Genomic DNA, 23,740 nt, shown 5'->3' on the forward strand with positions numbered 1-23,740 from the left:
TGCAAATGTCACTTCAACTAATGATGAATGATGCTTGACCCTTGGACCTGTTACTATGAATTTTATGCAATGCTAAATTAATATGAAAGATCTCTGCTAGAAGACTTGAGCTATAATGCATGCAGCATAAATGATATGTTAAACAATCCAAATTTTTTTTTCTCAAAACCATGGTAAAATGCAGAGCTGCTTTAACATTTTGATGTGTATTTCCACTTAAGACTAGTATCTTTTAGTTCTAAAAATATTTTTGGTAAGCAAATCAGTTTGCGAAAAACATTGTCAAAAGGGCAACTGGCCCACATGTCTTTGTTGTTCGCGTTTGAATATAATTAATTATGTAAAGCAATAGTTAGTGGGAGCTTAACAATTAGAAGAATCTGTCAAATAGTCACACGGAAATTACTAACTAATTAAACTACTGGTCTTTTATTGTTTCAGGAAGCAGTACGGAGTGTTACTATTTTATCTCATAAGTTCATTATTATTGCATATCACATTTTTCAAGCAATATAGGCTTCCAAGTAGACTAATACGTAAATAACCCTCCTGGTAATGTCACAGTGCACAAAAGTGTTTGAAATAAAAACACCTGTTTTAATTGGTGTTCAGATGTGTGCAGTTAAAATATGATAATCCTCTTGCAGTTACATGACATTCTTAAAGCTTTGAACTTCCATCTGTATCTTATATTATGATGTTTCAGGATTGTCATGAGTTAATTATGTTAACTTCGGAAACATTGCTTGCATTTAGAATAAAAAACTTTAGCTTGAATAGCCAGGAAAGCAGATGCTGTCTTTCTTGTCAACTGCTTTGCTGTGCATTGCCTTGAAACTTTTTATAAAACTCTGTATCCAAAAAGAAGTATAAATCTCCATTTACTTGAAACATTAATCAATATTTTAATACATTCAGGTCCTTCCCACAAGAAATATATCTCATATTTTATGTTGAAAACCTCCTGTTATTGTAAGTCCATTCACAAGACTAATTTGAAGAATAGGAAAAATCCACATGCTGTAAAGCATATGTTTTCTCTCTTGAAATATATGTGTGTAAGTTTAGGTGCAATAAGAGGAATTGGAAATATTACAACTAGAACGCACATCCAGATAAACCTTACAAAAGGGAAAGGTAGGTACAAATATTTAGTTAATGAGGCAAATCTGCATTAGGTCATACCAGAGCAAGGGAAAATGCAAAACATGGGTGTGCATGTGAAGTGAAGGAAAAGGTGTAATGTTGGAGATAATTTGATTGATGCGTGAGAGGCTGTGTCTTCTCCTTCCATTTAAGACAGCAAGGCGTGTGTGGGAAATGGAAAACATCATGCCACTGAGTCACCCGTATTTCATTACACACCTTCTTTGCCAAGGAGGAGCCATAAACTTTACCAAGCGTGTTTACATGTGCCCTGTAGTATTTATGCATGTTCTGTTGCTCGGTAAGAGAAGGTATATCTGCACATGTGGAATTGCACATGGCAGGGTAGATGGAGTTGGACTTTTTTCAAGCCCACACTGACCTTGAAATATCAGTCTTTTGGTTAAAAAGACCTAGGCAAGGTCTCAAATGTTTCTGTGTACTCAGCTCTTAATTCCACAAGTCAGGCAATTACACGTATTTCATGAACACAGGTTTAATCATAGAGTTAGGGCTTCCATATTTTCAAAAGCCTCTTATTTCTGAAACAAAAGCTATTTTCATTGTCACAAAAATTTCAAGGCAGGCACTATGCAACAGAAGCTAAAATATGCAGGCTAACCCATGCCTGGATCAGGGCGTACACCAGCATCTAATTCTCAGCCGGTATGTCTTCATAGCAGACGCAGATCTGAAGTTAAGGAATTTGTGTGAAAAAAAGAGTACTTACCAAAAATCTTACCTGTTCATGTGATTCTCAAAATGCATAAAAATATTTGAAAATTCATGTTATTATTAGCACTAATATTTGCAAAAGACATTTCTTTAACCTTTGGAAGTCCTTTAGTGCACTTGAAGATATATTTGGTTTAGCGACTTATATAATCCCCTCCTGTTTAAAGTTTTGTTTTAAACACACAATTATCATCTCATATGCCCTGATTCAGTAAGCACTTAGAAGCATTCCTATCTTTAACAGCATAGCTAGTCCCGCTAATATCTTGGGAATGGAATTAGAGCTTCAGATATTAGCAAAAAGTAATGCAAATCAGAATTAAGCAACATGGTTTTGAAGTAAGTTGACTGAGGACTTTATTTCTTAGAGTTAATGTGAAAGTTTGAAAAAAAAAAAATCAAAGAAACATTACTGATATTAATAATTATTTTAAAAGTGTATAAAGTTTAATTTTTTAGTCTGGTAACTAGAATGAATTAGGCATTGAAATAACTGAAATAACCTTCCAGTAAGGCTAGTGAAGAAAAATCCTAACAGTTTTTAGACAGAACCATCAGCAAAAACATATATATATTAGAATAAGAATAGTATTATTGTTGGGTTTAGCATCCTAGTCACATTAATTAAAATGGATTATTTAATCTGCATTGTAGAATATGAGTTACCAAGCTGATGATTTATTTGGATGTATCAAATCTATAATTGCACATTTGCCTTTCATAGTGTAACTTTCAATACAGACAAGCCTACATTTAATGTGGGACATGTCTGTTGAAACTTACTGCCTTGTGCCTGTGCAGGAATCTACATGACATGAGGTGATATTTGTTGTTCTGTATAGTGTCACAGATCATATAGCTGATAGCAAATTATCATGTTAGGTAACAATTTTAGCCAAAATTTTGTGAACTGAACCGAGAGAGATGGAACATGAGTTATCCTTATGACCCAAACACAGGCCTAGGTTCTCTGGCTTGTGTTTTCCAAAGCAACTCACTTTATTACTAATAGAAAAATTAAGTAATGCCTAAATCAAGGTGAAAATATTAAAATGCTAGTTTGAAATTATTTAACTGTCCTTTCTTTTTGAAAACTTGAATAAAGTGTCTAAATGACCTCCTCCTAACCAGAAGAGAATATAGAGAAGAAATTAAGCTTTATTGGTAAATTAAAACCCAAATCCCATGGTTGATGAGAGATATGGTCCGTTTGAAATAGTTATAGTTTCAGACTTTCTCTTCTACAATCAGCGGGTGGAGACCAACATAATCCAATTAATTGTAATTCCCTTTTGTGGCACTGCTACAGTGGTGAATGATATAGTAAGTCCATTGAAGTCTTATCTTTGGTCAGATAATCCAAATGGATTCATATTATGAAACAGTCCTTTATAAAAGTTCTGATGAACAGAAGTATTTTGACTTTAGTGAACCAAAAGATAAATTCCATATAAAATAAAATATTTTGTCCTTGACATTTACAGAGCTTGTATATACCTGATTTCATGTAAGAATACTTCTTTCAGCTGGTGTATTTCAAAGAGCCCTTTCATTAAAAAATAATAATTAAAAAATAATACAGAATTTGTTCTCTGGATATTCTACCAACTGGTGTGTGAGAACAGATATTTACATGTATAGGTAATCTTTATTCTTGTAAACAGTCTCATCAAAATAAATAGGGTTAAAAATATACTGAATATATGAATTATATATAGAAAATTAAGTTTCTATTTTTCTAATAAAACTATAAACTAATATTGATAAACATTACAACTGTAAACAATTCCTATATGCATGTTCCTTTTCTGTATTGCAAGTGGAGTAGGGGAATTGCTTAATTTTAGCTTAAGCTTTGATCTATTTACATTTGGAAGTAATTTACATAGAGGAAGTCATAATGACCTTTTTTGTTTTGTTAATTATTTCCTTTGATTATTGAAACTCACTCACTGAGGCACAAGCTTATTGTTATTGGGGTCACTCCCAATAACAAATTTGGCTATGTGCAGTAAGGAAATATTGGGTGGTATTCTTGGTTTTTGAATTGTTTTTGGTGAGACCCTTTCAGTTTATCGATCACTGGAGACAGGACTGTTTTAATGCATCAGCAGTCTGATCCAGTGCTACACATTTTGTATTTCTCCATTCTTTCAAAGCTGTCCACAGCAAGCCCACGTTATGGCAGGAGTATTTTCACTTATACCATGTTGAAATCTCATATTTTCTAAAGGATACTGTGATACCATTCGTGGGAGACAGCATGCTAGACCATATATTGAGGTCAGATCTATTCAGAGAGTCTCAAAATTTATTTTTTTTTCTTTCATTTTTATTTTCCTTAAAGTGTCTGGTTGAAATTTAATACAAAGAATTTTTCACCCTTTGGAGTACATTACATATGAAATAATTTATGACCCATGAATCACAAGAAGGCAGTGAATTAGGTTTCAGATAAGTCTGCCAAATATTACAAAACATTGTGTACAGATTTTTGGACTATGAAAAGGCTTTTGACAAGAATGGAAATAGAAGCAGTGTTAGAAACAGCTAGAAGGGGAAGAACAGAAAAGCTACATGACAGAATCCTAAAGCATTCTGAGTTAGTAGTACAATTAAGACAATATGAATCTGAACATATTTTTGAACTATGAAAATGGGACAGAGACTCATTGCTTGAATCCTCTCTATTGTATCTTGAGAACTTTCAATTTGTTTAAAATATAAATTTGTGGACACAGATACACAAAATTCTGATAAAAGACCTGGCTTTTATCAGAAAAATGGGCAAAAATTAAAAAAAGAAAAATCCTCTAAAATTAGATTGCAGAGAAGCTTACTGGAGAGCAATTACACAATAAAAAATGATAATAACAGATTTGAAGTTGGAAGGGAAATATTTACCTTGACTTATGTATGTATACACAACATATGGCTACGTGAGGAAGATCAAGCTAAAAGTAGAATTCAGAATGGACATTTGCCTTTGAATGTTAAGATGTATTATGAAAATCAATTTCCTGATCTAGGCAAGTATTTGATGTTTGTGTTCTGCAGTCTTGGGTATATGAATCAAAAATACTAACATCCACCTAGAAAATGGAATAAAATCCATTAGCTTGCACACAGAAATGAGAAGGTCATTAGTCTATTTCAGAGTAAAGAGGGAAGAATAAAAAGAAAAAGAAAAAAACAACAAAACAAAACAAGATGTTTTTTAACTATTAGGAAGAAACTGAAGTTACTTTTCAACAATTAAGTAGAGAAAATTTGATAGAGGACTGAATCTTATCAGTGTATGACAAATTTAATTTTCACTCAGCATAGCAATTTGATTTCTATTAGTTGCAGATCTCCCAAGCCCTCAACTGAGGCTGAGAAACTTCCAAAACCATAGGCAGGTACAAGCTGGGTAGGAATTCCTGCATCCTCTTCCCTTACCCCTTTCTTTAAACCCTTTGGGGTATCTGAGTATTTCTTTGAGCCCAAAGGAATGACTTGGTGCTGCAGGTTTCAGATGCTCAGGCTACATATACCTGCTCCTACTCTTAGCAAGTCATCTCTGAGTGAGTCTTACAGAAGTATGTTGATCTGTAGACAGCTAGTTTATTTATTCTTAGGGAGCTTTCATCTGCACTTTGAAGGGAAATATTCTATATTTAAAATCACTCTTTTTTCCATACAGAACAGTTGATTCAGCTAACTTTAATGAATTTTAAAAGCACTTATAATTCTAATTACAGTAATTATTGCTTCAAATCCAAAAGATAGAATGTGTCAAGTCAAAACTAATATTGCTGTCATCTAACCCTGTTGCAGGTATTGGCAGTGGACAATTATGAGTATCTTAGTGATGATACCCATTTCAGGCTACCAAAAGTATTCTTCTTTCAGTACCATTATATACGTTTATGCTTCCAATTTCAAACAACAACTAATAGCATAGAAATTTCCCAATGCAATGGCATCACTAGCTGACCACATTTCCAAACCTTTGAACTACTCTGTATGCTTTCATGATGTACCATTTCTGAAGTTCTCAAAAGTACTGGATCTTCTTCACAGAAAAAAATGAGATAGTTCATCCCTGTCTTACTCTGTGGACTTCAGTGGAACTATGTGAGGATGAATATAAACCAGTGTGCTTAAGTAAAGATACTTTTTTTTTTTTTTTTCTGTTTGGCAAAGTTTGAGATTTAAGTTAGCAATACTTGGTTGCTCTAGCATGCCCCCAGGTCAGCCAACTACCATTTCAGAGAACTGAAATAAACAGCACTCCAAATGTACATAGAGATGTTCTGCTTTTTAAATTAAATTGCTGAGTAATTTGCGCCTAGGCTACATGGAAACGGGCATTCGAGTAATGAAGAAATGCTCAGGCATTATAACATCATGTTTTAAAATATCTGTTAAAATGGCATGATGTGTTCCTCTAGTAAAGGAGTAATGCATGCAACCTTTCTTTTGCTGTTACATCCTTTATAATTCATCAATGGTAACATTGAATGGATTAAGCAGAAGCTACTTAGAAATACATTGTAGATGAAATTTAATGACTTGCTAATCTGACTTCTTTTTTCTGTTTAAACACTCTTGGAAGTGAAAGACTGTGCAGGCAGGACAGTGGACCTTCAAACTTAGCAAGGGAGAGAGGAAGAATAATTGTTTAGCTAGGAGAGAACTCACAAAAATCTGACTGAATGAGTAAACTATAGCTTTACACGGGTTGAGGCTTCTGCTGTACTATTTAATCACAGTTCAAGGTATTGCATGCTTTTTGGAGTGTGTATATAAAATGCAATGTCAGGACAGGATTTGCTGGCAGTGGAGAAAGCTAAACATCATGTGCCGCATTGCCAAGGGGTAAGCTCCGTGTCATATGATGAGCAAAAGCCTTCACCACCTCACAGCATCCCATTGCTGTCATGTCTCCAGACATGTCTGTGCTCTGTTACTGCTCTCAATTGAGTATGACCACTTTGAAAGGATCTGTTTGCCCCAGGAGGGCTGCTATGTCTCTGCTCTAGTGATGAGAGAAGGTGTGGCTTTTGAAATGGAGGTACTTCTATCGAACACACATACCTTTTAGTGTACAAATTACATTTGGCTTTAAGCTGAAACAGAGGACATTTGGATTGCATAGTAGAAAGAAATTCTCTGTGAGGGTGGTGAGGCACTGGCACAGGTTGCCCAGAGAAGCAGCCACATCCCTGAAAGTTTTCAAGGTATCAAAGACACATCTCACCGAGGTCTTTAGACAGCTTTTTGAGGGCACAATCTCCATAGCAGACCCAGTTTTAGTTGTGTTTGCAAGAATTGTTTTCCATGTTATTTAGGGTCACTCAGAGGATGCAGAAATATATAATAGCCAACGTGAAGTAGGATTTCTGAACGTGGTGCTCTGGGATTTAATGGTAGCATGGGCAAAAGACAGTTTATAACTGGGAAAGTACTTGTATAAATTATCTTAGAAGAAAATTGAACAAGGAGTGCTCTCAAATGACTGTATTTTATTCCTAGAGATTAGTCTACACAACAGGCAGGACATGTGGTTAGAGGAACAGCATCCATTTTCCTTCAAAACTGAGCTCTCTGTACTGCCTAAGTCAATTTTGATATTTTCTTGGGTTTTTTTTTTTTTTTGTCTTTCTCTGATCTTTCCATTCCTTTTTGAACAAGGATAACTTTATGATGGTATGCTTAAACCAAAGCTGAACTCCTCTTTCATTCTATTGCAGACATTGTGAGTACCACTAAAAATGCATATTGCTGAAAAGACTGATTTGCTAAGAATAATAACACACACATTCCCTTCACAAATGTATTGTATATTGATTTTTTTAATTAATAACTTTGACAAGTGTCGGCACTATTTTATTTTTCTTTTTTTTCTTAATGTGGTCTTTGCATTATCAGCTCTAGTATTAGCATAAATTTCATGGGATTTTCTGGGCATATTTTGTGTCTGTATCTAAGATATATGATATCAACTGGCAGTGATGGTTGAGCTAATCAAACACTACTGACAAGTTAAAGCAAATTTTTAGGATTGTGAGATTTTCAGCATCTTCCCAGATACAGTATCTCGTGACTGAAAGCAGTCCTTGACTGTCAAGTTTAAATACCAGATTTGGGACTTAATCTTTATGTAAGCAAAACACCCCAATAAAAAAATATGTCTGTGTAAAGCCAAAAAGTCAGGTCCTCCCCTTAAACCTAGCCTGAAATGCATGTGTGTGTTTGTTTATGGCCCTATCGCCATGGTATGTGAGCAATTCCAACCAGTGGGAACCAAACATGACTCTTAACTGAATGTACTTCTATTTTCTTTTTAATTTTTTTTTTTCTTGGCATTTGTTCCTTCTAGCAAACATTTTTAAAATCTCTCTTATTGCTAGAGGGAAAATTGACACCCTTTGCTTTCACGATGATACATTCCTAACACGTTTCCTTGAAGAGCTGGAAATGGTGCAAAAATCTGGTAAGATAAGTCTCTATAAAGCCTTGGAAGTCAAGCATTCCACTTTAGACATTTAAGACAAATGCATGGAAAAAACAAGTTGGGTTTTTTTAAGGTTTCTACTTAAAGTTCTGTGCCAAAGCTACAGTACTTATACATTTTCTAAATGTGTTTTAAGCAATAAGTTGTACAACATTTTTAGAACATGTGTTAAGCTATTTCTCTAAGAATGAAGCTCTTAACAAAACATAAGCACTCTGCATGAGATCTTAGCAGCGAAGTGCTTAAAAGATAAAGTAAGAATTGGTACCATGGGAAGAACACCAGCTGTAGAGCACACAGGTCCATTATGAGAAGTATGGTAGTGGGTAGGGAGAAAATGATTTAATCAGGAGTAAAACCAATTTTATTATAAGGGCACGCAGGGGGTGTGGCACCATAGTGAGAGGGACATTTCAAAATATCTGACAGATTTCAACAATGTGAAAACCCACCCTGTTCTTTAAAGTGACAGTAAACCCCATCAGGTCTCTCTTTTTGATGCTATTGTTAACAGTTGACTGTTTAAAGCTGTCCTGCTAAGATGCTGTCGATCTAGTTCAATAGCGTGTGGCAAAATAAAAGGCTAATTGTTGAAATACGATCAATCAAATATGATCTTAGAGTCTAAAGAAGATCCCCTCTGGTAACTCATTTGAGATCAAATCATTATTTTTATGATTGAGGTAATTCAATAAAAAAAAAAAAAGAAGCTTGAAACCAAAGAAGCAAGAAAGACAGCTAACTGATATGCACAAGTCTGCCTTTGTTGCAGCTTTGTCTCACATTACTCCAAGTTAAGAAATTGGGTGCAATCCTTTATTTGTATACATTTCCTGAATCCAGAAATTTAAAAGCATTTCATAATATTTATTACATAAAAAATTAAAGATGACTTCATTGTGAATAAGATTTTCTGTCCAAAATTAAAGTCCATAGTGGGAAAACTATTGCATTAAAGTACCAACTATCAGGAGTTGTGGGTGTCCATGTGTCTCAAATACTTTTACCATTTTGTTTAACAACATTTCCATAAAGGTGCTGTTCTTGAAGCAAACTGAATTGGTAAACGTGAAATTTCAGTGACATTTAGTGAAACATTACAGGATCATGTTGCTTCAAATTAATTTTTTCAGTAGTTTCTATAATTGTTCCCCAAGTTGCATTCACACTGAAATTTTCTTAAAAAGAGATTCATAGCACATGCGAAAAAAGCAAACTCCAGTTCTGGAGCAACAGAACTTGGAGAAAGTGTGTGCCATGTTGGCTTGGACTAATAAGGATTTGTACTTTCCTAGAGTTTTATATGGATTATGATCTCACTGTTTATTATATTCTAACAGTATCACACTACCAGAATTAAAAAGAAAAAAACAAAACCAAAAGAAATACAATAATCATCCAATCTTGTTTTATTTTTATTAGAAACTCTATTTTAGGATTTAGTTTCTTTTATATTTAAATTCTTTAGCTCAGTCAAGCTTCAAAAGAAAATGCTTTTTTGTTTGCAAAACAGTTTTGTAAGCACTTGTGGTTTGTCTTTAGTGCGTTATCATTTTTGACAGCTTTGCATAGCCTAGGTAGTCCAACAGGGGTCTGTCTAATATTGTTGCTGGGCAAATCTTCCTCCCAGAGATGAAAACCAAACAAAATATATTTAAAGCAGTAAGAAGGAATTAATATCCTTTCTCTCACAGTACTCTATTCCTTACTGACATTACATTCAGGCAAAAAAGGAGAAAAGCGTTACCCATTATTCCCTTGTACATAGCAAGGCTAACACATGTAAAGCAATAACTCATTTTCTATTGCCATGTTTAGCATATGTCTCCTGTTGGCTCAGCAAGGCCTTTAGGCCGGTCCCTTGAGCCGTCCATCGTTGGCAACTCTTAGCCCCTCGGCCTCAAAACCAATAGCTTTGAATCATGTTGAGCTGTGATGCTAATTTTCATACTGATGCATTATGGGAATAAATGTATCTGACATACTGTGTCAATGGTACTGTCTCTTTGTGTCTCTTGTTTTTTGTTAGCTGCATTCCTACAGATGGTATTCCATTGAAAATGTTCTCTTCCTACAAAAAAAAAAAAAAAGGAAAAAAAAAACATGCACAGCACCAAACCTCTAGGTGCAGAAGGCTGTTAACGGTTGCTGATGATAGTAGGCAAACATTAACATAATAATTAGTGTCTTGTAATTGTTTCATTAAAACCAGTTGTTCCATTTCTCCTCGTGTTTTCCCAGAAGAGAAGCTGAATTTGGACGACAGCCAGTGGGAGGACATCCACGTTGTCACCGGAGCACTCAAGATGTTTTTCAGAGAGCTGCCTGAGCCGCTGTTCCCATATTGCTTCTTTGAACAGTTTGTGGAGGCGATAAGTAAGTACATCAGATACAGTAGAAGCTAGTGAAATAGCCTATTATATAAAAATAATAATAAACTTAAAAATAGAACAGAGGCATCTCAGTTCTGACTCACCTTCCGTTATTCACAATCCTGTCTTTTTATTAGTTTTAACTGCCTTTTTATCTCATGCAGCTTTTAGTTATTTAAGCAGTAAAAATATACCAAATTAGTGATCTATAAATTTTGTATATGCGATTTAATGGTAGCATCTAAAATGGTTTAGGAAAGGAATTAAAATGTGTATGCATTCAAAATGTGCTAGGCTGATAATCCATATATCCCCAAACATGAGAGAGACTAATTGTGAATCATGTTAGAAGTTGCTGTCTTTATACTAATCAGAATGAAATGTGTGTGTTTTGTTCCACAAGTTTGCAGACTCTTGCCTTACAGTGATCACAAAAAGAATGCAAAAACATTCATGTTCTTATTTTCATATCTACCTTTGCTTATTTTTTTTTTTTTTAAGTTTTTTTCTTTAAGTCCAAGGCATTTATTCTGTTACATGTCTCTGAGTTTTGTGTGCTGTAAACTGTCTCTGTATTTAATATACATAGGTGTATTCTGTAAAATTATCAGCTTGGAAAATCTTTACTAAAAAAGTGATTTGGGGGTTTACTTCTTTTGGAAAAAGGAGGCGGAGGTGGGGGGGGGAAGAAGAAGGATAGCTTAAAGTGAAAAAGCCTAGTAGGAGATTAATTAAAGATCCAAAAGAGAAAAATCTCTAGGAAGAAAACAAACCAAATAAAGTACTTAGAGATCTGTTTTCTGAATGATGGGCATGCATATTTGCCATTACTGTTAATGAGAGATGTGTGTGCACATGCGCAGCTGTCAGAGAATACGAAACTCTTAATGTACAGCTCACTTTGATTCTATATTCATAAGAGCCTTTAGTTCAACTAAAGCTTTTCCAGACCGAGCATCACATATAATGAGGTTAAACACATCTCACAAGATCTTTCCTTTCTGGGTTATTTAAAGATGCAGTGTTATTAAATGCACAAGGTAAAGAAATGCATTACATGAAAGTTTACTCTCGGTAGCTCACTTTCTTCTTCTTTCAAAGGAAACTAGGTGGAGAACATCAACTCTCTAGTTCTGGTTGTGGAACCCCAGCAGTGCTAAAAGATGAAAAACAGCAAAGGATTTCTTAAATGTTCACCTTCAGTTTCTGTGGTGCACTGCCATAAGATACTTATTGAAGCACCAGAACTTGAACATGCCCTTTGGGTGGTTCTCCATCCACCTGCTATGTCCTGTTGGAAAAGAGCAGGACACAGTGCCTTAAGTGGATGCAGACAGTCCATGGGGCACAGCATAGCATGCCATTCATGTCTCTTCTTATGCACCTTATTCTGCAGTTGAATGTTTAGTACCTACCTTCTGCCATTGTCACTTTCTCTGGATAATCTACCATCATACTGGTCTTCTGGGGCTAAATATAGTCCTCCTTCCCTTATTTTCATTGCCCTTTCCATAAATTTCCATTGCTCTTTGGTGAATGCTTTGGCTGAGCAAACATGATTGTATTCTGAAGAATGTTATCAGGGCACCATGATCCCATACTTGGTGTTGTCTTCTGCTCTCACCTTCTCTACTAATGTCCAAGTCAGCGTGATTTGAAAACCTTTGGTGGCTCAGTGGAGAGGTTTTTGATAGTACAAATAACAGGTAAACAGTAACAACAGACTTGAAAATTAAGAGTTTGAAAGATTGCCAGGAAGAGACTGTCTACTAAAATGATAATATTCATGAATGAGAAATTAATGTCCCTTTTTTCCTATTTGAATTATTATTAATTCTTATGATTTTGAGAGCCATTATGCACATTGATAAGCTAATGAACAGTCATTTATAGAGGGATTTTAAGACAGTTTATTCCTAGGAAGAAATGCTAGCACTCTTAAAACATGGTTCACACTATTTCAAAACCCTAATTCTTGTTGCTTGCTTTACTGCACATCAGGGTGATTTCTACCTAATCCAACTGTCTAAATTAATCTACGATTTCCAATCAATCTTCTCTTTATTTGGCCTTTACTGCCACAGTATCTACAAATCTGTATTCTTACCAACTCTACTTAAAAAAAAGTCTATAAAGAACAATTGGGTGTTTTCAGGTTTTGTGGAGCTCTCTTAATAGTCCTGAGGCAAAATAAAAACAATATCATTTCCATTGCAGCTGACTTGTTGGCCACTTTGTGCTAGCTCCTCTGCCTGGTCAGCAGTGAGCTGCTAGAAAATTTCTTCGGGATGGTAAGAAAAATAGGCTGCTGTACGTCTGTCCTCAAAAAAGGGAATTATTAGCATGCAGGGCATGGGAGTGCAGTACAGTTAGGAATGTTTAATAATGCCAGAAATAAACCAACCTGATGATGGCTAGGAAAAAAGTAATTAGGACACAATCCCACACTGCCATGATGATTATATCCTTTGTCCAGCACTGAACATCCCTTAATCAGAGTAATACATTCGGTAAATAAGATGAAGTGGTCTAAAAACTTTTCTGTAGTAGGTAGTAACAAGTTACCAATAATATTTCTTTGGGATTTAGTCATTTAGCTGCAAGTTTCAGGAGGAATGGGTACCCAGGAGGTGCCATGGACTCCTTATGTTGATGTCATTTTAAAAGTTATGAGAAAAACTCTATAGCAACATTAGTATTACTTTTCCTAGACAATGCCATTTTAATTCACACCTTTATTATGTTCATGGAAACAAAATTTTACAGTACTGTGTATTAGGCAAAGTGCTTGCTCTCCACCTTCAATTTCCCCTATAAATAACTTTGCATATGGACATAATATTAGAACAATTTAGATATGACTAGAATATTAGAAGATAATTCAGGGCATTCTAGAATCTCAGAATTCTGTTTGCCAATCTGAAGCTGGATAACTACTGCTCATATAGCTTATATCAGAGAATTTATAATGGAATAAATGGATAGGCCACAAGACCTCTGACCTAATACTTATTTTGTTTCTTTAGGATTTGGGAAGCAGTATTTTTCAAGGGCTTTGTGTATTATATTACTGGCAAGGCATTTTGTGGTATTTTGGATGAAATATGCACTTCTAAATTGGGCCCAAATGCTGCTATGAAGTCAGGTTCAGCCACACTTAAATTACTTAGCACCGCAAATAGTTCTATTGATTTTCTGAAAGATCAACAGACGTGGTTCAACAGATTGTCTGCAAGTAAGATTGTGCTTCATGTGAGTAAGGTGGTAGAAGTGCCAATAACTGAAGCACTTAATCAATTTATTTAACTGCCATTCAACCCCCATGGCCATACAAACTTATGCCAAAACTTCAGCCACTGAAACAAAAAAATCTACACCCAAAATCTGTTAAGAAATATTAGAAGTTAAATCTGTTAGTTGATTATAAATTTTTGTTTTAATTGAATTAGATTTCTTGAAAGGCCTCAGACAGAAGGCATAGAAAAAAAAGAAATTGTTCTACTGTCATGGTTTAAGCCCAGCTGGTAACTCAGAACCATGCAGCTGCTCTCACCCACCCTCCTCTATTCCCCCCTCTGGGTGGGATGAAGAGGAGAATTGAAAGAATATAAACCCCACGAGTTGAGAAAAGAACAGTTTAATACGTGAATATAAAGCTACTACTACTAGTAACAATAATGATATGGGAAATAACAAGGGGAGAGAATATTAAACTAAAAAGGAATATAAAACTAAAGAATATGATGCACAATACAATTGTTCACCACCCAATGACCAATGCCCAGCCTGACCCAGGCCGTGACCAGTTCCTTCTAGGCAACTCCCCGCAGTTTATATCCTGGGCATGAAGTACTGTGATATGGAATACCCCTTTGGCCAGTTTGGGTCAGGTGTCCTGTCTCTGCTTCCTCCTGGCTTTCCCTGCCCCTCCTCAGTGGCAGAGAGTAAGAGACAGAAAAGTCAATCAGAGTAAGCACTACTTAGCTACAATTAAATCAATGGTTTAATGGTTATCAGCAATGTTCTCAGACTAAAGCCAAAACACAGCACTGTATCAGCTACTAGGAAGGAAAATAACTGTTACAGCTAAAACCAGGACATCTACTACAGTCTTCAGTGCAATTATGGCTGATATCCACAAAATAGGGAATATTCAAATACAGACTGGTCCTTCCAGATTTTTTCAGCTGCAGAAAGCTGTATAGACTATGAATTTCTACAGACAATGCATCTGTCTAACTACAGCTACAAAAAATCCCCACTGATATTCCACAAAGGAAAATTCCACCCTGTTCCCAAAACTATAACATCTGTCTCTGGTTTAGAAGGCTTGAGTTCAGGTCTTTGATTTTCTCTGCCACAGGTTGGAAAGATTACTACATTGGAAAGATTTTTTCAATGAGGTCTAGTGATTATGCCTTTGTTTCAGTTATCTCTAATATGAATGTAATATGTGTCATATAAATACTGTAGATAAATGATTTATTTTTTTTAAATGCACACATATACACATATATACTCTAAATAGAAAAATTTTCCAGAATTATAATTGTTTTGCAGACAGTTTTCTGAATGAAGGTATCTGTTACTGCCGTGGGTTTCCCACTTAAAGCAGATGAATACAGAAGTGAGATTAATAAAAACATAAAGTTGGAAAATCTGTCTTGCGGGCATTCAGGTGGAATCCACAGCCTTATATGAGATACTACAGGCCTCAGCATAAGAAACAGAAAACATGGAATCCACATCAGCCACCAAGTCCCTAGAGAAGGAGCAGCTTATGTCGAGTACCAGATCTAGTTAGCGTGTATGGCTTAGGTCCTGGCAATCCCCCCAATGGTCAAGCCTGACCAGACACTTAGGCAAAGTAATCCCCCATTTCTAGAGCGCAAGCTTTTCAGCTCTGGCAGAAAAATAAACATTCCTCTGCATAGGCAGAAGTAAAGCCATAGGCATCTAAAGTTCTTTAAGGGCCACAATAGCAGCATCTAATTAACTTATACACCCTCAGAGACAGATGACAGCTGAATAAGCTTTTTCAGAATTACAGTGGTGCATAGACACTAGCTAAGGTCCACGTTAGATTCCCATATCATTTGGGGTTTTTTTATCAAGATCTGGACTTTTGTTTTTTTATTGCTCTGATAGACCGTTAACACTTTTTTCAAATGATTTCACACATATTCTTTCAATATATCATTTAGGATCTCCTGGTGCATGCTAAGCAGAATTTATAATCTCTTTTCTATCAATCCTAAAATGTTACTTGCTGCCCTACTACATGGGAACTGAAAATGTTTTTTTAGCATCTTACATATGATAGAGCTTTATAACTTTTTAGGTTATTGAAAGATATTAGATTAAAAAAATTATTACAGTTTTGCTGGTATAAGGTACTGGTCTTTACGGGTCTTGTCTGACAAAATCTATGATGATAACACAGCAGATCAATAAACTCTTCTTTCATAAGAATGACAGACTTTGTTTATACCCACAAATTTAGTGCCATCAGTAGTTGTCAGTCCTTTCCATGTTGGTCAGTTGTCTTTATCTCCCGGATGTATAGCATCAGTAATACAGGTTTTCTCGGAGCCTAGCCTCTAGTCCTGATTCAGAGAGGTCCCCCAAGAACTTGCTGCCTGTGTGGCTTGAGACAACATGTTGCAGAAATTCACATCTATCTGGGCAGTGATCAGGCTTTGGTCTTCAGCAGGCCATAGAAAATTTTGCACTGAATAATGCAACTTTTGAAGGGTTTGAACAGAAGCTGTCTGCACGAAAATCAGGGGAAAAAAAAAAACACCCCAAAAAACTGTGTCAGGAGGAAATAAACAAATCTAGTCATCAATACATAATCACGCTTGAAGAACAGAGCCACACTGGTTGAAAACATAGCTTAGCGAGGACCTGCTCTGAACTACTATGCAGTGTTATGAAAATAGTAGCTGGGAAACAGAAAGGAAGTAAATACATTCATTTATTCTGACAGTCATAACATCCTTGTATCATCTTGGTGGAAAGTTACAAAAGATGTCTAAAGAGATTTTCAAAAGACTTCTAAAGAAACCTCACTCAAGGCTTACAAAGAACAAGGCTCAAGGCCAACTTGTCTTGGAAAGACAAGTCAGCATATTGCACTGTAAGAAATCCATGACAGTCTCTTAACATCATCATGTAATAGGTTCCTGAGAAACCAAATCTTATCAGTCTCTGGCATTATGCAAATTTCTGTCATAATCTCAATCTGTAGGCTTCGAGTCCTAATCAAACTGCCTTCAGATTCACAGTTGGCGAGCCTCCTATTGAAATTGCTTTCCTATCCTCCATTTACTTGTCCAAGGAAGTTCTGGGGGTTGGCATGGCATCAGAAAGTCTTGGTTTCATGTGAACATTTTGATTTGTAAGCAAGTCCAAGGTCACTACAATATATCTCACATAATAAATTGTAATTAGTACCTTTTTGACCAAATCTAAATATCAGAAAGCAGTAGAAATCCATTAAGTAATGTGAACAGAACAAAAAATGTGTGGAAACAAGTAGTATTCAAAAGCAGAGGTACAACACTCTAACCTATTTCAAAAAAAAAAAAAGAGTGATTTTGTGGGTAGCATAATCTCAGATATATTTATCCATATAAATATATTAATATGTTATGGCGTATCTGTAGATGTATGTATTCTTCCAGGAAAAATAACACTAAAAATAACAATAGAAATTCAAGAAGTAGTACTAGGTATTTTCAGTGGAAACGGAGTACTGTTAAATCCAGCTTTTTGAAACCTTATCTGAAAAGTTGTGTGAAATTCTGATTCTAGAATTATTAACTGATATTGTAATGGAAAGAAAAAACCTCACATTTTAGAAGAGATGTTTAGATGATATATGGCTTCCAGAGGCTAGAAGCGAAGGCTTCTGATCTGTGGATGTTAACAAAATACAGGCAAAAGGTGATCCTATGCTCCTCCTTAGTGAAACCAATAAGTAAAAAATAAAATAAAATAGATGAGAGTTTAAACTGAATAACTATATTCCACAAGAAAAGTGGAACAAGTACAACCTGGCTACAAATATACTTTAGCCATAACATTCCCAGCTGTAAGCTACCCTATTACATAGTACAGTCTCCACTCATATTTGAGCCATTAATAAAGAAGAACTCCACTGAACATGTATATGGAGGATGTCATATTTGTACTAGAAGCAAACTGGTAACTAAAGAGGTTCATTCCAGTCTTCCTGGTCCCAGGAGGTGTCAAGGAACAATATGCCCCAGTAACCTCCTAGTTCTCTTTCAATGACCTTCCCTTCACAGTGGCAAACTCTTTCTGCTCCACAGCATTTCAAAATAGATATTTCCAGGTTTGGAAGCAACTGTTTTATGAAAAAAAAAAAAAAAATTGGAGGACATGTCTATGAACAGATTTTTTTCTTTTGAGGTGAAAAATAGCCCAACATGTTAAGAAAGAAAGGCCATTGGAAAGAAAATTAGTGAGTAAAACATCTCTTCCTAGGGTTGTTTTGTTATTTTTCTTTTTAGAAAGTTTTAATTAAGTTGTTGAAAAGGAAATGAAAAGAAAATCTGCACATGAAGATTTAGTTCCTCTGTGGGGCTTTGCTCTATGAAGGATGCCCAGGTTCCACCTGTCCATAGCGAGCCTGATTCTAGGTTCTTCTAGGACACAATTCTGTCGGGCTACAAATGTTGGGCTACAAAGGGAACTTCATAAAACTCATAGATGTGCACTGAAATAGTATTTTAACCATTTTTTTTCTGCCTTGTGAACCTTGCTTATCACAACGTCCCAGTGAAATCAGTTGAATCAGTTAATTTACCTTTTTGAGGAAAGGAAAAGAATCTGAGGAACCTCAGTGAAAGGGTTGTACCAGTGTGAAAATTGCCTTAATATTAAAGGAACAGAAAAAGATGTATAATTTGGGTTTATAAACATGGTGGAGGCTTTACAGTTATCATCAAAGAAAATTAAAAAGTTTTAAAATAATTTCTACTTGGATTTTGCTGTCATGTAAAAGTTTGCACAGGAGAGATGTATTCTTCCCTGGCTTAGTTTTTTTTGTTATTATAGTTATAATTTTTTTTAGCACAGTGGGAATTTTATTGCGGATGCCTGGCCTGTCTCTTAACTCATGCTAATTATATTCATAATTAAATGTTAAACAAGAATTGACTAGGCCAACTGGCTTGCACAGGTGTTTGTGATATGAATGGTTTAATGCTTGCACAATAAATTATTGGATACAAATCTGCAGTGATCTGCTCAGTGAGAACCTTTTTCAAGAACTTAGCTGTACGTGATAGGTTCAGCATAGTGCTTTGAAGCCAGGACTTGCAAATAGCACTCATTAGGCAGAATTATGTCAAAACCGTGACTTGTCCTCAATTACACAATCACTAACAAGGCTAATATTTTTTTTTCTGCACTCTTACCTGCGATGGGACACAGGAGCTCAGAGCATTAATGTCTATGCAAAGCTGGAGGAGTCATTGAATGCTTGGTGAAAATGTCTGGGAAACATTGTGTGGTTCACTTCAATTTGCAAAAAAGTTGTTTATATTTGTAACTGATAGCCAGATCAATCACTGAGGATCTGGTAACTCTCTGTTAGCTTTACGCCAGCTGTGGGTTGACAGAGTGTGCAATCAAAAACTTGCTAATACTAAAAGGCATGGATTTGCTCCTCTTCCACTTACTTTTGGGGAATGGAAAATAGTATATTTGTGTTATTTAAATTTCATCTGTTTTTAAGAGAATCAGTTTGTGCAGGAAAGAAAGGGCAGAAGCAAGAAGGAAATCAACTTAAGAGTTCGTATGTGGGTTAGAATAAAAGAAACTTGTAGAAAAAAAAGCAGGAGAGAATGGTGAAAGGGAAACTGAGAAATCCAAGCAGCAATACTGGGCAGAAAAGAGGAGGAAAAAGAGAGAGAAGGAGCTCTTTAGTGACTGTGACAAGATCTCTGTAACCTGGAGTGCTTGAGGGAGGCAGGGGGTAGAGGAACTTTCCATGAAGTTTATCCTGAGCTCTTGACAAAGTGAGAATTGTCACTCCAGGTTCAAGAGGAAAAATGTTTTACTGGGCTTGCGACTGAAGCTTCCACCCAGGGAAAGTAATAACAGGAGGAGAAGCAGCCTATAATCATAGAATCATAGAATAGTTTGGGTCGGAAAGGAGCTTAAGATCATCTAGTTCCAACCCCCCTGCCATGGGCAAGGACACCTCACAGTAAACCATGACACCCAAGACTCTGTCCAACCTGGCCTTGAACACTGCCAGGGATGGAGCATGCACAACCTCCTTGGGCAACCCATTCCAGTGCCTCACCACCCTCACAGTAAAGAACTTCTTTCTTATATCCAATCTAAACTTCTCCTGTTTAAGTTTTAACTCGTTACCACTTGTCCTATCACTACAGTCCCCAGTGAAGAGTCCCTCTCCAGCATCCTTGTAGGCCCCCTTGAGATACTGGAAGGCTGCTATGAGATCTCCATGCAGACTTCTCCAGGCTGAACAGTCCCAACTTTCTCAACCTATCTTCATACGGGAGGTGCTCCAGGCCCCTGATCATCCTCGTGGCCCTCCTCTGGACTTGTTCCAACAGTTCTATGTCCTTTTTATGTTGAGGACCCCAGAACTGCACACAATACTCCAAGTGAGGTCTCACGAGAGCAGAGTTGAGGAGCAGGATCACCTCCTTCGACCTGCTGGTCACTCTCCTTTTAATGGAGCCCAGGATACGGTTGGCTTTCTGGGCTGCGACCGCACACTGCCAGTCCATGTTCATGTTCAATGCCCCAGTTAGATAATTTCAGAGGTGTAAAAATGAAAGAGATGGGAAGGGGTGTGGGGAGTGGTGAAGAGAAGACAAGGAAGGGAGGGAAAAGAACTCTCAAGAAGAAGAGAAGGCAATGCAGAAAGTCATCACATGCAGTGCTGTGCTGTCTTCATCTCTCCATACACCTTCTATCTAAAACTCGTTACCTTCCCAAATAAGAGTAATGAAAGTAACACCACGTATCCCTGATTGATGATCAGAAATAGCAAAGAATAGCATGACAATATCATGGTGAAAAAAGATGACAACTGAGTTTTCTCTGGTCCTCATCATGTAGATATTTGAAGACCTGGACTAGTACACTATTTGAGGACCTGGACTACTTCAGAGTAAGCACTAACTTTATGGAGTACATTTATGCATCCTAAATACTTCAAGCAGCTTTGGCCCCTGCTAAATTTAAGCTGGTTTCACTTATACAAGTCCTTCAAGAAACTATTACCTCTCACTGGGCTCTCCAGCAGCAGTGTGCTGCTACCATACTGTGTGAGTGCTCCTAACATCAGGTCCTTCATTTGGAAATTTCTCTGCCAATTTGTGCAACTGTGTAAGTCCTCAAGTTCTATCAGGTAAATCCAGTCATAAAATATGTCTTAATATGAACCATTACCTTGCAGTTTTATAAAATATGCTTTCATAATGACGAAAAGAGTACATATTACTATGTCTATGTACTCTTTGCATCTTCAGATAAGACTCCTGATAACAAAGAATTAATTGAGCTAAAAAGCCACAATTTTAGCATTTATACTTAGGACTATGACAAACCTTTGAACAAAAATCAGGTAGAAGTAAAATTAAGTAATACTGACCCTAGTTTATCCTTACCTTTAACACCTGAGAGCAGTAATAGGTAGTGAAAGGAGTTACAACAGCTCTCTTTTTTCTGGAAATGTTCTAGAAATGGTCTGAAACTCTCATGGAGAAAGAAACAAGAAATTACATGTTCTAAAAATTCCACAAAGGCAGGCAGGCACAGAAAAAAAGTCATGAATGGTCAAAAAAACACCCTCACAGTTTAATATCACACATACGGGCCTGGAAAAAGAAAATGCTATGCTGCTCAAGGGCATGATAAAATAGAATAATATAAATGGAATAATAACAATAGCACTATCTACAGAACGCTCACTGAATTTCACAGAATTTCAAAGAGAAGTTAAGTCACAGGTTCAAATCAGGCACAGACTTGTTAGGGTGGAAGTCTGAGGTTCCCATTCAACTGCAAGGTCCTGTACATGGGTTGGTGAAATCCCAAGAACAAATACAGACAGGGCAGAGAATGGATTGAAAGCAGTGCTGAGGACTTGGGTGTGTTAGTTGAGAAGTTCAGTGTGAGCTGGCCACGTGCACTTGCAGCCCACAAAGCCAACCATGCCCTGGGCTGCATCAAAAAGAGCATTGAGGGAGGGGCATCCCCTCTACTCCGTTTGTGCTCTTACCAAGGCTGGGCAGAGTTCAAAGTTAATAGGACTCATAACGTCTCTTGATGGACATAAATTGTGAAAAAGTAGTGCTGGAAAACTGGGTAATGTGGCTGCAGAAAAGCATCTTTAGCAGCTGCACTACACCAGCTGAACCAGATAACAGCTGAGAAGGGAAGTCAAGTAAAATAAGACATAGTGTGGGAATGGAAGAAATGAGTAGTGCTATACATCCTCCTCCTAAACGGGTGTGAGGGAGTGTGTAGCCTCAAGACAAGCTATTGCACAAGAAGCTCAACGAACAAAAATTTTACTTTTAAGGATGCTTCCTTGCATGCTGAAATATTTCTGCTATCCACTGCCTTCTCCTTGTTGCACAGGTATTAAATTTGAAATGCCCACCGTTTTAAAATAAAATGCAATTTACTGGCTTCCTGCAGAGTCAAACTGCTCCCTTTGACTCCCTTCTATATAAAATTCATTAGCCTGTTAACCCGTTTGACTACTGTTACATTTTGGCCAAAACGTTAATGCTTTAATTGCCTGGGAAGGTAGTATATCACACAGATAATCTTGCTAAGATCAGGAGCGCAATCTAATTCACTGACAGCTCATGGTCTGACTCATTTGCTGTTAAGCACTTTTGAGTGATAGAGTTGCACTGGGGAAAAGAAAAAAAAAAGAGTGCAAGCCAGGCACAAACCCTATTCACCTAGGTTTGCTTAAATGGTTAGAAAATCAAATGGTGTATTAATCACTCACACAAAACTTAAGATCTGAAGCAATCGGAGAGGTACAGCCCTCAAAGGTTTTAGAAACCTAAAACGTGACTGAGAACTGGAGATCTGCTAAAGTTCATCTGAAATACTTGGTGTTTGTACCTCATTATCAGGACAGCCCTGGCAATCAAGGGAAATATTTTCCAAGCTAGTATTGTTCCAGTGTCATGTAAAGGGCAATAGCTGCACATATAGAGAAGCGGGAGTGAGCAATGACCAGGACTAACACCCAACCTAAATTGCACTGTATATCTTCTCCCCACGCTCCTACAGGTGACAATGAAAGTAAAGGGAGAGGGAGGAAATTGCCCTGGTACCTCCACAAAGTGCTTACTCATAAAGGGGGCAAATACAGGGAGTGCACAAGCTGCAACTTCTTTTTTTCCTTTTCATTTTCCTTTTTCTTTTCTCCTTTTCCTTCTTCTGTTTCTTTCTTCTTCTTCTTCTTTTACATTTTCTTCTTTTCCTTTTTTCCCATTGTTTTCCTTTTTCCTGTTCTTTTTTTCCAGTTCCTTTTCCTTTTCCTGTTTACCTTTTCTCTTATTCCATTTCCTTTTCTTTTCTTTTTCCTTTTTCTTTTCTATTTTTTTCTTTTTTTTGTTTTTATTTTCCTTTTCAGACAAAAACAAAACAGGAGAAGCAGGGAGGGTTGCCTGGCAGGCAGGCTTATATGTGCTTCTGCAGCTCCAGCCTTGGGCTATCAAGTGCCACTTCTAGAATAGCCTTTTCCTTGTCCTGTGTTTGATTTGCATCTGCATGTTCACATGCAGCCAGAACTAACTTACACTCTCTGCAGCTGAGGTCATTGTTTTTTTTTAATTTAAACCACAGATCAGGGCACCTGATGAGGCTATATTCCTGCTTGCAAGCTAAAGTGTATTAACATTTTAAAAAAAGAAACTTTAGCCTTCTGTGTGGATATCCTCCACAG

General features: G+C 36.6%; 1 protein-coding gene across 7 annotated transcripts in view; it reads left to right on the forward strand.

Moving 5' to 3' along the window:
- Positions 1-23,740, forward strand: part of ARHGAP15 (Rho GTPase activating protein 15) — a 392,541-nt gene that overhangs the window by 276,835 nt on the left and 91,966 nt on the right. For all 7 annotated transcript variants that reach the window (XM_061445138.1, XM_061445129.1, XM_061445154.1 and 4 more), the window contains one exon: positions 10,625-10,759. In XM_061445138.1, the coding sequence (XP_061301122.1) occupies positions 10,625-10,759 (135 nt within the window). The remainder of the gene's footprint in view (positions 1-10,624; positions 10,760-23,740) is intronic.

This window comes from Pezoporus flaviventris, unplaced genomic scaffold (genome assembly GCF_033815535.1).
Source record: "Pezoporus flaviventris isolate CSIRO_AGI_PZ_B2104156 unplaced genomic scaffold, CSIRO_AGI_Pfla_v1 ptg000001l, whole genome shotgun sequence".
Lineage (NCBI taxonomy): Eukaryota > Metazoa > Chordata > Aves > Psittaciformes > Psittacidae > Pezoporus > Pezoporus flaviventris.